Source organism: Hoplias malabaricus, chromosome Y (genome assembly GCF_029633855.1).
Source record: "Hoplias malabaricus isolate fHopMal1 chromosome Y, fHopMal1.hap1, whole genome shotgun sequence".
Taxonomy (NCBI): Eukaryota; Metazoa; Chordata; class Actinopteri; order Characiformes; family Erythrinidae; genus Hoplias; species Hoplias malabaricus.
The window spans coordinates 22053085-22068390 of record NC_089820.1 but is presented as its reverse complement, the minus strand read 5'-3'; the positions used below and the strand labels follow the sequence as shown (position 1 = coordinate 22068390).

General features: G+C 40.6%; 1 protein-coding gene across 1 annotated transcript in view; it reads right to left on the bottom strand.

Annotated features, from left to right (window-relative positions):
* Positions 1 to 15306, bottom strand: part of LOC136678371 (KN motif and ankyrin repeat domain-containing protein 1-like) — a 59995-nt gene that overhangs the window by 16973 nt on the left and 27716 nt on the right. Inside the window, exon 2 of the mRNA XM_066656414.1 lies at positions 7581 to 7703. Within this exon, the coding sequence (XP_066512511.1) occupies positions 7581 to 7617 (37 nt within the window). The 5' untranslated portion in view covers positions 7618 to 7703. The remainder of the gene's footprint in view (positions 1 to 7580; positions 7704 to 15306) is intronic.

The following is a 15306-nucleotide window of genomic DNA, read 5'->3' as shown; positions in this document are numbered from 1 at the left end:
AATAGGTTTTCAGAGAGGGGGGGGGGGGGGATTCACAAACACTACACAGAGAGGTATGGCTGTGTGACCATTGAGCTGTTTATGAACAAAGTCACACTTTGCCAAACGTGGGTGGATATAAGAGTAGGTCAATATCTTTGCTACGCTTAAAGGAATATCTCAATACCTAGTACCATTCATTTACTGTTAGCAACATTAGCACTGTCCAAGTCTTCACTTTAAAAACAAGAAATCTTACCAGAGTCAGGAAATAAATAAAATTTTGGGTGAAAATATTTGTATCTTTCCTTAGTAAATGATTATCGACATAATTAATGAAACTCTTTTCAGTGTTTATCTAAGACTGATTCAAACAGAGTGACATGATTGTGCTTTCATTCAGCTCTGGGTTTGCAACTCGTCTTGCCAGCGCATTCACTGTTCTCCAAAAGCAACATTAGTGGAGAGTAAACAGCTCAAAATAGACTTGCGCAGACAGCCTTGCTCTTTGGCACTCTGCACTGCCTGACTTTTCTTTGCACAGCACACAGAGGGAAGAGCAGACAGAGACTAAGAGGAGCCAGAGGTACTCGCAATAAGATATGATGCTGTCAGCTAGGCATGAGAGGAACATGTTCTCAGCTCCATAAAGTACCCAAGGTTATCTTAAAGTAACGGTCTGGATAAACTTACACGGTTCCTTACCTTACTCCAAATGTGGTCAATCACACCTGACAGAGTCCGTGTCTTAAGTTTGATTCTTCTTTTGTTGTTAACAAATAATGAAAGCTAATATTCTACTATCACTTTTCAAAGTGCATGACTAAAACTGTGCATACACAACAAGACTTGCGCGTTCCTGTAAAAACGACACCATCTATTGGATAGAGTCTGTGGTGTTTTTTTGTTGTGAGGGCATGAAATGAACACTAGACAATTATACAACATCGCAGATCTCTCAGTTACAGCTACAGAAATATTAGGCAATACAAGCTTGACTTGAAACAAAACACCTCAACATTTGGGTGCATAAATTCTGAACATTATAAAAGACTCTTAACCTAGCATTTTGCACTTACACCTCTGTGGTCTGCTGTATGCACTTATGTGCATCCCTGCTGCTGAATTTTATATTTCATTATTTTTATATATACATTTTAGGTAAAAAAATTTTTCATGTCCACATATCAGACCACATGAATAATTGAATCCATTATAATACATTCATCCATCCATCCATCCATTATCTCTAACCCTTATACAGTTCAGGGTCACGGTGGGTCCAGAGCCTACCTGGAATCATTGGGCCAGTCCTTCACAGGGCAACACACTCACATTCGAGTTGCCAATCCACCTACCAACGTGTGTTTTGAGACTGTGGGAGGCAACCGGAGCACCCGGAGGAAACCCACGCGGACACGGGGAGAACACACCACACTCCTCACAGACAGTCACCCGGAGGAAACCCACGCAGACACAGTGAGAACACACCACACTCCTCACAGACAGTCACCCGGAGGAAACCCACACAGACACAGGGAGAACACGCCACACTCCTCACAGACAGTCACCCGGAGGAAACCCACGGAGACACAGGGAGAATATACCACACTTCTCACAGACAGTCACCCGGAGCTCGAATCAAACCCACAACCTCCAGGCCCCTGGAGCTGTGTGACTGCGACACTACCTCATTATAATACAAACTGACACACATTAATGGAAGTACAGGACTATGTAGGCACACAGGTTTCCTTATTTCTCAGTCACTCTGGATGAGTAACCGTGCACTGTATCTTCAGTACAAAATTAAGAATGATACTGCAGTTGCCAAGAAGAAAATTGCATAAACCACAGCTCAGTTCATTAAACAGGTCACAAACAATAAACACAGCTGTTCAACTCTAGGTCCCACTAGGGTTGTCACGATACCAAAATGATGACTTGCCTGAATATCTTGATACCGGTACTGAAACCATACCATTGCACAAACCTAAAACGTCAGGACAAAACTTTCTCTACAATCTGAGGGCAGTCGGCAAAAATCGCTGGTATCTGTTAAGTGTGACGCCACACGTGACGTTTCGCCATTTCTGTGTCCAATCGCGCCTTTGGCCCCGTGTCATACATTCAAAAGACTTGTACACTGTTTGAATAAAGCTGAATACCTCAATCGTGTGATCTCAGTTCAGAAAAAGGAATAAATTAAAAATAAAAGGAAATAAACGTGCCTTTGGCAGCACTTTATACACATTCGCGGCTCATTCTGGGTCGAGGGACCGGCGTGTCCCGGAGCTCGAGAAGCCGTGGAGAGGGAGAGAGCCGTCTCTCCCTCTCATGTTCAGTCCTGGTGTTCTAACGAGGTGTGCTACCAATGATTCTTTTCTATATAAAAGTAGCTAAGTTTTGAAAAAAGAAAATTGCTGGTGCTAGTCATGTTTTTTGTTGTTTAAAAAACTTGCAACAAGGTCTGAAAAGTCGCTAAATCTAGCAGCAAAATCATTAAGAGAAGGAGAGGAAACAAAACACTGTGGGCGCACGCTTGCCCCCTGTGGCACTCATTGGAAATACCGCTCTTATCATAATTATTAAAAGTACTGGTACTCATTATATGAGGTATTGTACCACTTTTAATGAAAAAGTATTGAGATACTTTTCTAGTATCTCACCACTAGGTCCTACCATAAAGTATTTTACATTCTACCTTTCCATGAGTATTGGTTGTATTCAAGTCTGGTTAACTACATTTAAGAAATGAAGGGCACTTCATTGTTTTGCTTCTCAAGTCTGCAACCTTCGTATGCACCAGAGTTTCCAGAAGTTTTGTGGCTAACCAAATCCCATGTCTCCCACTGGGATGTGTTTTCACATCCAGGGTCACACAATGGAATCTGCATTTCTTTTCAGAGAGCATTTAAGTCACCTTGGTTAGAGGAACCTACCAAGTGTTTGCAATGAAAATAAAACAGACAGGAATGTTTGGCCTTGATACTGCCCAAATGCACAGTGCAGGAGAAAAACAAACAGTACAGGTCACATCATTTTAATGGCAAAGGATTTCTGCGGTCTCTTGAACTTAGTATCCCAACCCAGACATGCAGATTTCACCACTGAAAATATACTGAACCAATGTATATATGTCCGAGTTAAAAATGCTGTCATGTTTCCAAAGGCCATCGTGTGTTGAACTACAAATCTGTGTTCAACTAGTCCTACAGGTTCACTTGTGCAAAAAAAACAAACACCACCCTGCATCGTTTGAACACAGTCTATGATGCGTGTGACAAAGATCACGTGTCTAGAACATTTAAACAAATTTGATGGGTGTTTGAGAGACATGAAGGTGTAAGAAACACAATGGTTTTACATTACAGTGGAAAAAACAAACCCACAGCCTTAAACGCTTTTCAACCTTCTCAGTATGACGTCAGGCCTCAAGCTTGTGCCCAAATTTGCTTAAAGCATTAAAAATGACACATTCAGAAATAAATGTGAAAGAGTCATCCCCACGTTATTCCCGTAAGTTAAAGAGCACAGCACAGCCAGGCCACAGAGTATCACTTCTCCTGAACATGACCCAAAACAGAAGGCCATTCATTTATTCAGCTCCTATTCACCCACCTCTGAATCCACACAGCAATGAATATAATACTCCATTTAGGTACGAGAGCTGGAAAAGCAAGCGCTGTAGCTGATTACCACAGAGGCTCTGGACCTAATCACAACTTTTATATGCATGCAAACACTGCAAGTGAACAGGGGTTCTTTTTTTTTTTTCCTCTCTCACACTGGCCTGGTATTTCCTGACCCGGCCCAAGGAAACCACGTCAGTTCGCTGCAGTTTAATTACCCCAGGGATCCACGTCAGATCGAGGCCTAACAAACAAGCAGGTAGCAGCACACAACAATGCAAATGTGGTTGAGGAATTCTAAGAATAAGCCATGAATGCAGGAAGCAATACAAAGCAAAGCACAGTCAGAGAATATCCAGAACCCCAGGTCTAAGCTAACTCACATGCAACACAGGGGTGGGCAAAACAAGTATTAAAAGTACTTTTATAACGCAAACAACAGCATCTAAAATTTTGAGAGGATAAAAATAACACTAACGCCACCCACAACCGGGTTATTGTTAAGTGCACACTGTCCAGTAGCATGTACAGTTATAACTAATCATGATAAATATTTGCTTCATTGTTTCTAAAGTTTTTAAATAAATGATTCCGAGAACTAGGGTACATGTTTTACGTTTGAAAGAGCATTGTGCAAAACTGATGAATCCTACTCGTGCAAGTGAAATACATAGGCTAATAGAAGCAGTTTTATTTTCCTGATCAACCAGTTTATAACGACATAATTAATCCGTTAGGAAAATCATAGTTGCACCCTGAGTAACAAGCAGCTGTTTTGATGTCAGTCTTATTTTATTAATGAGCATACAAAAAACAAACAGATATCATGAGACCTGAATATAATATAAGAGACCTGGGCCATATTGCCACCCTTATTGCAACACGTCCAGTACTAGCATCACTTCAGCCAATAGCAACAGTAACTGAAGCAGACTTGTTTTAGTAGACTTCCACATCCGTCCTTTCATACATGTCACTCAGTGGTAGGTGTGAGTCATTGTCGTGCTTCTTTCTGCTTGGACTTGATGACCCATAAAACAAATTCTGGCAGTAAAAGTCCACAATGTTCAGGAAATGTTTAAGAGACAAGTGCAAACACTGCTCTAGAATAATGATTGGGCCTTGCTTTATTATATTAAATCACAGGCATCAGTGTGAACAACCAATATAAGTTAAGCTGTGATATAACAAACATTAAACAATGCAGGCAGTAAAGGCCAACAATGAAATAAGAAGTTGATTGGTTAGTGAAATGATGAAAACTGAACTGAGTTCTCGACAGGCCAGTCTCCTTCCACTGCTCCATCCATCCATCCATCCTATATCCACCGCTTATCCGGGTCCGGGTCGCGGGGGAAGCAGTCGGAGCAAAGAAACCCAGAACTCCCTCTCCCCAGCCACCGCCTCTGGCCTGAGAACGCCTCGGTATACCCCCGGAGGAGCTAGTCGAGACATATAGTCTCTCCAGCGTGTTCTTGGTCTGCCCCGGGGCCTCCTCCCCGTTGGACATGCCCAGAACACCTCTCCAGGAAGGCGTCCAGGAGGCATCCGAACCAGATGGCCGAACCACCTCAACTGGCTCCTCTCGACGTGGAGGAGCAGCGGCTCCACTCCGAGTCACTCCTGGATGTCCGAGCTCCTAACCCTGTCTCTAAGGGAGAGTCCAGACACCCAGCGGAGAAAACTCATTTCAGCCACTTGTACCCGCGATCTCGTTCTTTCGGTCACTACCCAAAGCTCATGACCATAGGTGAGGGTTGGGACGTAGATTGAACGGTAAATCGAGAGCTTTGCTTTTTTGCACAGCTCTCTCTTCACCACAACGGAACGGTACCGAGCCTGCTTTTCTGCTGACGCTGCACCGATCCGCCTGTCAATCTCACGCTCCATCTTTCCCTCACTCGTGAACAAGACCCCGAGGTATTTAAACTCCTCCACTTGAGGCAGGATCTCACTTCCAACCTGGAGAGAGCACTCCAGAACCTTCCACTGCTGCACAGGAAAAACTATTTACTCCATCCATCCATTATCTGTAACCCTTCTCCAATTCAGGGTCACAGTGGGTCCAGAGCATACCTGGAATCATTGAGCACAAAGCGGGAATACACCACAGAGAGAACACACCACACTCCTCACAGACAGTCACCCGGAGGAAACCCACGCGGACACAGGAAGAACACACCAACACCTGGTGTCACCCGGAGCGGGACTCGAACCCACAACCTCCAGGTCCCTGGAGCTGTGTGACCGCGACACTAACCTGCCGCACCACCGTGCCGCCCAAAAACTATTTACTAAAATCCTTAACACTACTTACATATATGTAACTGACAGGTGTGTAATTGAAAGAAGGTAAATTCAAATACCATCACTGCCCAACGAAAAACACGTATCTCCAAAAACAGTAACTTTGCAGGAGAAGAAAATAACCTTCAGTAGAAGACAATGTAAAAAGGTTTAATTCCAAGTAATTGTGGAGCATTTCTATTGGTCCATTAATCATCAAAATTTAGCACACAGGGTATGTTCAAATGATGTAGTAAACATGGAGATATGTTTACTAGAGACTGGAGACAGTTTATAACAATTCTTGTTAATATTCCTTGAGTGGGCCTGAAAGCGTTATTGTTCAGTGGAACAACTTTTCCCAAAAAGGAGAAAACAAACAACTGACAAAGCCACGTAGCAACTAAACGAGCTGGCCCTCCCCCCAGGGAAAAACTTCCATCAGTTCTTGATCAATGAGGCCTCAAACTGCTCGGAGGCACCACTTGGCAACCTTCTTCTAACACAAGTTCCCTGGCCATAGCTAGCTGTGGAGTTTGTGCCATATGGAGTTTGGCCAAGGCTAAAATCCCCTTTCTCCAGTCACTGACCTAAACTGGATCGTGCAAATATCATAGTTGGGCCAAACTGTTCAAGAATGTGGCTTTATTATATACTACACGAAAAGCTATTTAGACTTCTTATATCTCTGCTAACTGAAACAGCCCTGCTAAGCAACAGCCCTTATGAGTGTTTTTAACATTTTAGCATTTTCTCATCAATGCTTTTATGGACTTCCATTGGTTACACGTTAAATGGAGATAATGCTAATGCGCCGCTTCGTAAAATAAAATGAATACACTAGTTTCTTCTCTCCCAAGATGTCGTAAACAGGATATGCGACCAAACGTAAGATTTCGTTCACTCTTTCATGTAATCACACAATTTAACCAACAATTTAATTGGTTAACACAGGCTGTGTATAATAAATTAAATGTAACTTCTCATGATTCTGCCTGGTGGACGTGCTCCAACGATTAGTCCTGATTATGACGGCTAAAATACCTGAACTACGTTAAGTTGGACGAACTGGCTATGACAAATTTTGTAACAATACAGAGTGAAGCCCTAGTTAATAAGTTAAACGCTGCAGTAAATCTTTGAGCCTAAATGCAAAAATACAATGTTACAATATTTTTTTTAAACACATCTTTTTGTTAATAAAATTTCCATAAATTGGAGTTGAAGTACTAAAAATGAGAAATGCCGAGTACTGCACATTGAAACACTCAAACATTAAAATAAACATTTCCTACTTCATTAGATCTGAGTGGTGAATAAATATGAAGAGGAATGTTAGGAAGCTGCAGGTACGAGTGTGGGGCCTGGCACAGCTACCGCTGCATATTTCACAGTGTACTGAGAAAATCCACCTCAGACTCAAAGCTGCAGTGTCTACTTATGACATTTTCTGGACACGCTAAAAACTACTGTGAGTAACCTGGGTTATTTAACGCTCAAAACAAGTCACTGAAAATTAAAATTAAAAGACAATAACAATTAAAAGCTGAGAGGAACCTAGTAAAAAAGCTCCACAAAACTTAATTTTTGCTACATGGCCCCCAATGTTACAATGGTTCATATTAGTTCTCCAAAACAAAACGCAGAACAACGAAATTAAAAAAGGAAACACAGTGTCTTTACCTGTGGTGTTACCATTAAGCTGCATAGTTTGGGCCATGGCTACAGCAGGTCACTCTCACCCCCACACAGGTGCTGAATGGGGTCATGCAAACACCATGCATCCAATCCAGTTAATCATGCAACCTGTTAACCGGGAAAACAAAAAGACAGACCACAAAGCAACACATTAAGACCATGCGATGGATATTATAGTAGCAGCCCACAGGCAAGGTCAAAGGCAAAGTGACTTAATGTTCATACAGATTATTAGCATTTGGCATTCTGAACTGCAGTGTTTGTTGTCCTCATATGGTTTGTATGATTTCAAAACACTGGAGAGTTTACATTTAACCACAGGAGAAAACAATGACAAAGCTTCAGCAACTAATCTGGGTCAAAGCATTACATTACGCCATGAGCAAGGTACTTTTTAAATTGTACACATTTGCAATCCGTGTAATGTTTAAACATTAAATAAACAAACAAATTTTATATATATATATATATAGATATAGATATAGATATATATATATATAGAGAGAGAGAGATTTTATATTTAAGGGCATGTTTACATTATGTATTTCTTTCACTGATTTGGAAGTACATAATATTTAATATACCGTCATTAGTTCAGATCCTTGTCTGAGAGATGTTCCAGGAGTGCCAATATTACACCATAAAGGCACACTGACTTTTGATGTATCACACTGCAATATAAATGTAACCTAGCAAGGACACCAACGCTTACAATACAGAGCTGTACTAAAACTTTTTCACACAAAGGGGTTCATGCACCTTATAATGAACACAGTAAAAGAGTTACGGCTCATTGGACCATTATCTGCCTTCTGATTTGTAAACAAAAGAAAATCCAGGAAAAAAAAAGTTAATTGCTACGTCTGTGTGGTTTCTGTGACTGTGATTAACTCGAGTCGAAGCACGTCTTATTTCTCCGCTGCTCTCGTTCACCAGCTCAACAGCGATACTCCAAATCAATCACTTTTAACTAAAACAGAGAGAACTTGGCATCGTTTAGTGTATGATATATATCACTACCATCTGAATCTGCTGTAAACAATGGTTAAACCATGATGCATTTATCTCTGCTTCTGTCCTGATTTAGACAGAGAGCAGTTCTGGATAACGCAGCCTTGTTTCCCAAAAAATCTGGTGTGAACCGGCTCGCTGGAGAGAACCACGGTTAATAAAATCCTGGGCAGGTCCAACACCACACAAGTTAAAGATCCAGACTTCGTTGAAAAGAGCAAAAGGGAATGTGTGACGGAATGGAACTATTCTACTTCACGGAAAATTGATAAACAATGTTTTACTGTTTTGTTCATTCATTCATTATCTGTAACCCTTATCCAGTTCAGGGTCGCGGTGGGTCCAAAGCCTACCTGGAATCATTGGGCGCAAGGTGGGAATACACCCTGGAGGGGGCACCAGTCCTTCACAGGGCAACACACACACACACACACACACACTCACACCTACGGACACTTTTGAGTCGCCAATCCACCTACCAACGTGTGTTTTTGGACTGTGGGAGGAAACCGGAGCACCCGGAGGAAAGCTACTGTTTTTTTTTTTTAATCATAAAACCTAATAATAAATGATAAATAAACAAGCGATAACGAACTGTGATATAATGCAATAATACACTTGAGGTTTGTGCTGTAACGTGAGATATGGCACTGGTGTACTGATCTTACAACCGCAGCACATCACTGCCAATATCTCACATTATAGCATGCCCTCGTTATTGCTTAATCGTTCACTGTCCACATTTTGCTTTTTTGTTTATCGTTAGGGCTACAAAGGCACCTTGGCCTTGACAGAAGAAAACAGATATCCAAGACTTTATAAGCATCCAACATTCACAGTTCAGCTGAATACAGAAGTCATTTTATACACCTCATGTACCATCTTCATGCAGAATGTTGGCATAAATATTTTTTATTTTTTTATTTACTCAGTTTCTACAGGTCAAAGTGTCATTACAAGTAAAAGCGTCCTTCAAAACTAAATTTTAGGTTCAACATCCCACAGAAATCCATAAGAAAATAATTTCTGAAAATATTTTACGTGACAAAGGGGGGGGAAAATGAAGGCACAGATTCAGTCGAAAAATCAATGCAGGCCTGTTACTGATGAGCTAATGACCTTTGAAACCTTTCACTGAAGCATACACAAACAGCTCAATTCAGCACCTTTCCATCGCTGCGTTTGCTTACACAGAGTCAGTGTCACGCGTATGGAAAGGCTGGGTTAATACCGGCCGTGCTACTAAGTACAGTAGAGCTCTTTCTATGCCTTTTAAGTGCTAGGCTATGAACCATGGTTTCACTCTACGCTGCCACCCAAGACTGGATGAAAATAAATGTGGGTGCAACATAATGAGGTCAAATATAGAAGTTGAAATTGGGTTAACTAGCTTTTTGCTCCAGGTCAGCTCAACAGCTGTTTATCTCTGATGTGAAAAATAAACATGGGTGGGTGGGAGGCTTAGATTCTACCAATCAGAAGCTTGTATCGGGTCCTTTGTCTGTTAAGGCTCTAGAATTAATCATTGGGCGTCATGGGACTAGCTCAAAGTCCACAGCTGGAGTATGAACACCACGGTAGGTGATACAGAAGTCAATGGTGATCAGAATGAAGTAGACAGGCATAAGACATGTGCAGACCAGACAGAGGCTGAATGCACAGCATGTACTGCCTCAAATTCCTTCAGAAAGAACAGCAGGAGGAAGGAACAGATGGGATTATAAGATCATGTTCCCAAAGGAACATAAACAAATACTGTACTTCAAGCAAAGTTTCATCAAGAAAGTTCTTCTGGGAAAAATCAGCCAAAAATAAGATTTACACAGTTTCCCCCCGCTTTTTCTAATTGTAGTTAATCGGCTTATTATCTGGATTCTACATTGAATTCGTTAGTTTAAAAAGATAATTCAGCTAACAAGTAACGTAAGCCACTGCTAACCATGTAAAGACGTCAAATATGTATCCCAAATATGCTTGCTTAGATGGTTTCTGGCATTGCATTATGTAATGTTTTCATTATTTAAAAAAGTACTTGAGATGTAACCTACAATGGCTACTACCACTGCTTTTAAAAAGTCATCGTCTTTTTGTTAAATTTTATGTAGTACACGTCTTTGTCAGAAACCACGAATCTGTATTTAGGAATATTTAAAAATTCAACCAAGTGAGGTACAATTCACATCACATTATAATATAATAATATGCAAGTAGAAATGTGTATTGTTCCTCTTCATATTAAAAAACAAAAATAAATGCATAATTCGCCTGATGGTCTAGCCCTAACCGTCACAGTTCAACCGATTGACACCAAAAGGATCAACATATAGATGGGTGATTTTGTGACTAAGGCCAACAGTGAGGACGTTCTAACTCTTATAAGCTTCACAATCAGAGTCTCTTAGGCATTTGTGTAATCAAAGCTAACAAGCTGCCAGTACATAATTTAGGACTAAGGCAAGGCCTGCCGAGTTACAAATACATAAACTGCACCCTAGTTCATCTGCTTGGGGAATACTGGGGAATGCCCACTCCATGACACCACCACACCCCAAAAAGCAAACAAACAGAATTCCTGTTACACATGCATCACTCATGGCTCAAAAATCAGTTCAATAAGAACAGCAAGTACAAGCAGATGTGTAATGCACCATATGCTGCTCCATATGCAGTGCAAAACTGACCAAAAATCTCAGGGGTATCACAGTCCATGATGCAACACATCTTGGCAACCTATGACATGGAGAGAGGGGTGTAACATTAAATTGTTATTGCTTTAGCAAATTTTTAACCTGCACAAAACGTCTTCAGCAGCATTAACCAGAAAGCAAGAACAAAGAAGGAATCTAAACATTACAACTTTCCTGAAAATGATGGTACAAGACCACAATGCTGACATTGAGTGACATTTCAACAACAGTTACATTTTAAATGTTTAAAGGCTAAGCACCAGCTATATGACAGTGTCAAACAAATAAGTACAGTGGAATTTGAGTTCCTAACTTGTGTTTATTGATAGTCAGAAAACATGTTATTTCTTACTAATTCAAGGAATAAGGGTTAATAGACTGTTGGAAACCAACGAAAGGTGTTCAAGAGCCTCTGTAACATGGAGGTAAACAGGGTAAGGACACTCACTTCGCCTGTTTTAGTTGGTGTTAGTTAACGTTAGCTTGACTTGCTAAACTCAGTGGCTCAGATTATACTCGGCTACGTAGCTGCATTACGGAGGTTTATAGTGTCGGATGAATTCGAGTTCGACTTCTATCACATTTACAAGAATAACGGTACCTCTAAATTTGAGTTTAGCTTATTGCTAGGCTATTGTTGTGAATAATGTTGGTTATTTAGCTAGCTAGATACTGTCATAACAGTCAGTTATAACGGTGTTTTACCGCGGCGTTGTTCAGCTGTTGTCCACCAGTGACGTCACGGTTGCGTTTAATAAGTTCCGTAGCGAGCTCAGGTTTTACCGTCAGTTTAAAAAAATTGTCAGTTCTAAAGCAAATTAAAGACGCTATTTCCATTTTAATTCATACTTATGTCAGTAACTAAAATAATGTGAAATATTCAATGGAGGTTCATTAAGTGGTGCTTAGCCTTTAACGTAGAAGACCATTTAAATATAAGTCAAGAATATTAAGTTAATATCTGTACAAAGATTTAGAGACAGAACAAAGAATGATGTGATGCTAAGACCACAACCAACCAAACAAAGTCTAAATGCTAAATACTGAAAGTAAATGTGTTTACAGCAACAAGAATTCACATCTTTTAATAACACAGTCTAAATAAAACAAAGATGAACAACATCCTATTTTGAACTTGTGGTAGACTAATCCATGTTCTCCGTAACACAGGCACTGATTAAAAATAAAAGGCCTATTGAATTACAACTGTACATTTGGTGCAAAATTAAAGTTGCCAGGTTTGTAAAATGTAGATTGATTTTCTGGACATTTAGTCTGGACACAGGCGGATTATATCTTAGTGTGTGTCACGGAGGGAATCTCCACTCCTGATACTGCTGGAGTCCGTATGCAATCATTTCTATGAAGAACCAATGTTTCCCTGATAAAAAAATGTAGCGCTCCACTAATCACTTTGTGAGTTCGTTAAAGCTACAACTACAATAAAATTAAGACAGCTGTCTATAATGGTTTGCAGTACATTTTAAAGTTAAATACACAGAAAAACATGAACCTACCATTCTCTTTCATCCTCAGATCCTTCCAGGTGGGTGCAGGGAATGATCTGAGTATGGCTCTGCACCAGCGCAATACTCTGTGTTACATCCAAGATTAGACAAGTTACTCAGATGACAGGGAAACGATCTAGGTCCTATATCAGGAAACGCCACATCCAGGCTGGACCCTAAACTAGGCCCCCAGGTACAAGGGCCAAGAGTAGAAATAAGACCAAATCCAGACTGAAACCTACAAATGTTAATGTCCATATGTTACTAAGTTTTGCCCAGTGCATACAAGCTGCAGGAAGTTCTTCAAATGAACAAATGTTACTGTATTCCGTGAACACACCTATATGAACACGCAGCTCATAAAAGAGTAATAGTGGTTAAGCCCAGACTTGACTATGAGGAGATTCATTTATTAGCAGTCAAAGGAAGCCTAGTTTCCTTCTTTTACAGCAGGGTGACTATCACATGACACTCTCACAGACTGGTTCTTATGGCTTTTGGACAGGTGTTCCTGCACATTCTCAAAGACAATCCTCAACTATTAACAATGTTTAAAACATCTATTCCTATTTTGGCAAAAGCTCCATAATTCAAGTTTAAGAATTTATCTGTGTGGGTGTTGACCACAGGTCAAGCTCAAATTTCATATATGGGTTTTACCCTGGAGGTCCCTGATGCTTATTTGTCTACTCACTTTAACCTACCTTCCTGGTTCACCTCCTCTAAAGATTTTAATCTGGCAATGCTGGAGTCATCCACCCGTGTTGTTGACAGGATTTAGAACCATGTGAGAAAATGTATGTGTGGGACATAAAATAATGAATCTGTGATAGGCTCTAGCAATAGCACATGACGAAAAGAGACAAGTGGCTACACTGTGAAGAGTTAAAAAAAGATTGGCAAGCAACAAACGTAATAATGAGGTCTGCTAAATTCCTCATCTCCACAGAGGCAAGGGCAAGCTGGCATGACAAGGCAGTCACCTGACAACTCCACCCCGATGACTGGCGCAAGCAGAGTACTGAAGTATGCAGGTCTATGTAATGTACTGCATTTAGACACGCTGGGGTAGACATTGTTTAGAAAAACTGCAAAATTACAGCTGTTGTTTGGCACATATCAAGAATCAGTTTTCTTACAGAGGAACCATGGATGTTCCTGTGCAAATATTTTTGCATTCGTGAGATATTTCCACACTCTTTCACCCGTCAAAGCCCGCATATCGCTCATGAAGGCAAAATGTTTGCGTATGCATTCAACATTCCATAAAGACACAACCTCCATTATCTGCAGTTATGATTAAACAGAGGAGGTTGTCCCATACTTTCTTATTCTACAACCACAAGTGACGCCTAAGCTATGATCACAATAAATGAACTAGGTCACTTAGATAAGTGAAAATCACCATCTGTTACCAACACCAAAATTTCCATTAAGTCAATATCTTTAGGTACAACAAGCAGCTCAACATTTCACAGTATTTCATAAGTGTTTCTCACCTAACGTTCACGACGGTCTCCTTCATTTGTCTTGGTCGTACCACATGAAAACACCAAGGAAGAGAGACAGAAAACTACTTGATGTACATACAATGAAAAGTAATGCTTCCTGATTTTCTTGTTCCTCTTCCCTGATTGCATGTATTAACTGGCTGAGTAAAGTACAAACTAGCTAAATACCTTGCAGCTAATTTCGATTTGATTAGCATTATATAACTGCCAGAGCTGGACTGATATCTTTTTATTTAAACCACAAATATAGAGGTTTAAGGGGATAAAAGGTGTGCAGAGCCAATAACATTGAGCAATTAGATAATGTTTTATTTATTAATATCATTACTTCTAAATTAGCCTAACACCTAAAATTAGACATTTAGATTTACACAGAGGTGTTAAGGCACTCCATTAGCCCTATTCCACCAAAAAAACTCTCGTTCTTCAACTGGTTCTGTTCAGGCTTCAAAGAACTATGGTGGTTTTCAGCGAACCAACACAAGTTTTAGTGGAACCGAGGATACGCCACAGAATACGTCGCACAGCGGCAGTAAACAGAAATGAGAAGATTGCCCCTTGCTCCTATACAACTAGACATGGCCACAGATGTTGCCATGGTTTGTGCTGAAAAGCCTACTATATTTGGTTCCCGCTGCCAGAACAGAGCCTGTTCAATGTTGGTGGAAGAGTGCTCTGTGAGGTACAAGGTTTCCTTGTCTGTCTATTTCAATGGAACATAGGCCTCTAATGCCCCCTAACTATACTTTACACTTCGAAAAACAACAACATACCAATACTTGCACTAAATTAATTATAAACCATAACCAACTATTTTAACCACATTATCCTGACAAAGACAGAGACTGTTGGGAGTAACACGAAACCCCAGGTAAAAAGGGAAGAAAAAGTGCTTAAGGAGAGCTCCAAATCTCACAGCCGTTCCAGTTCATTCTCCAGTGCTCTGACGTGGGCTGCAGGTGTGTCCATTGTGGACACTCAGCGTGGAGGCTTC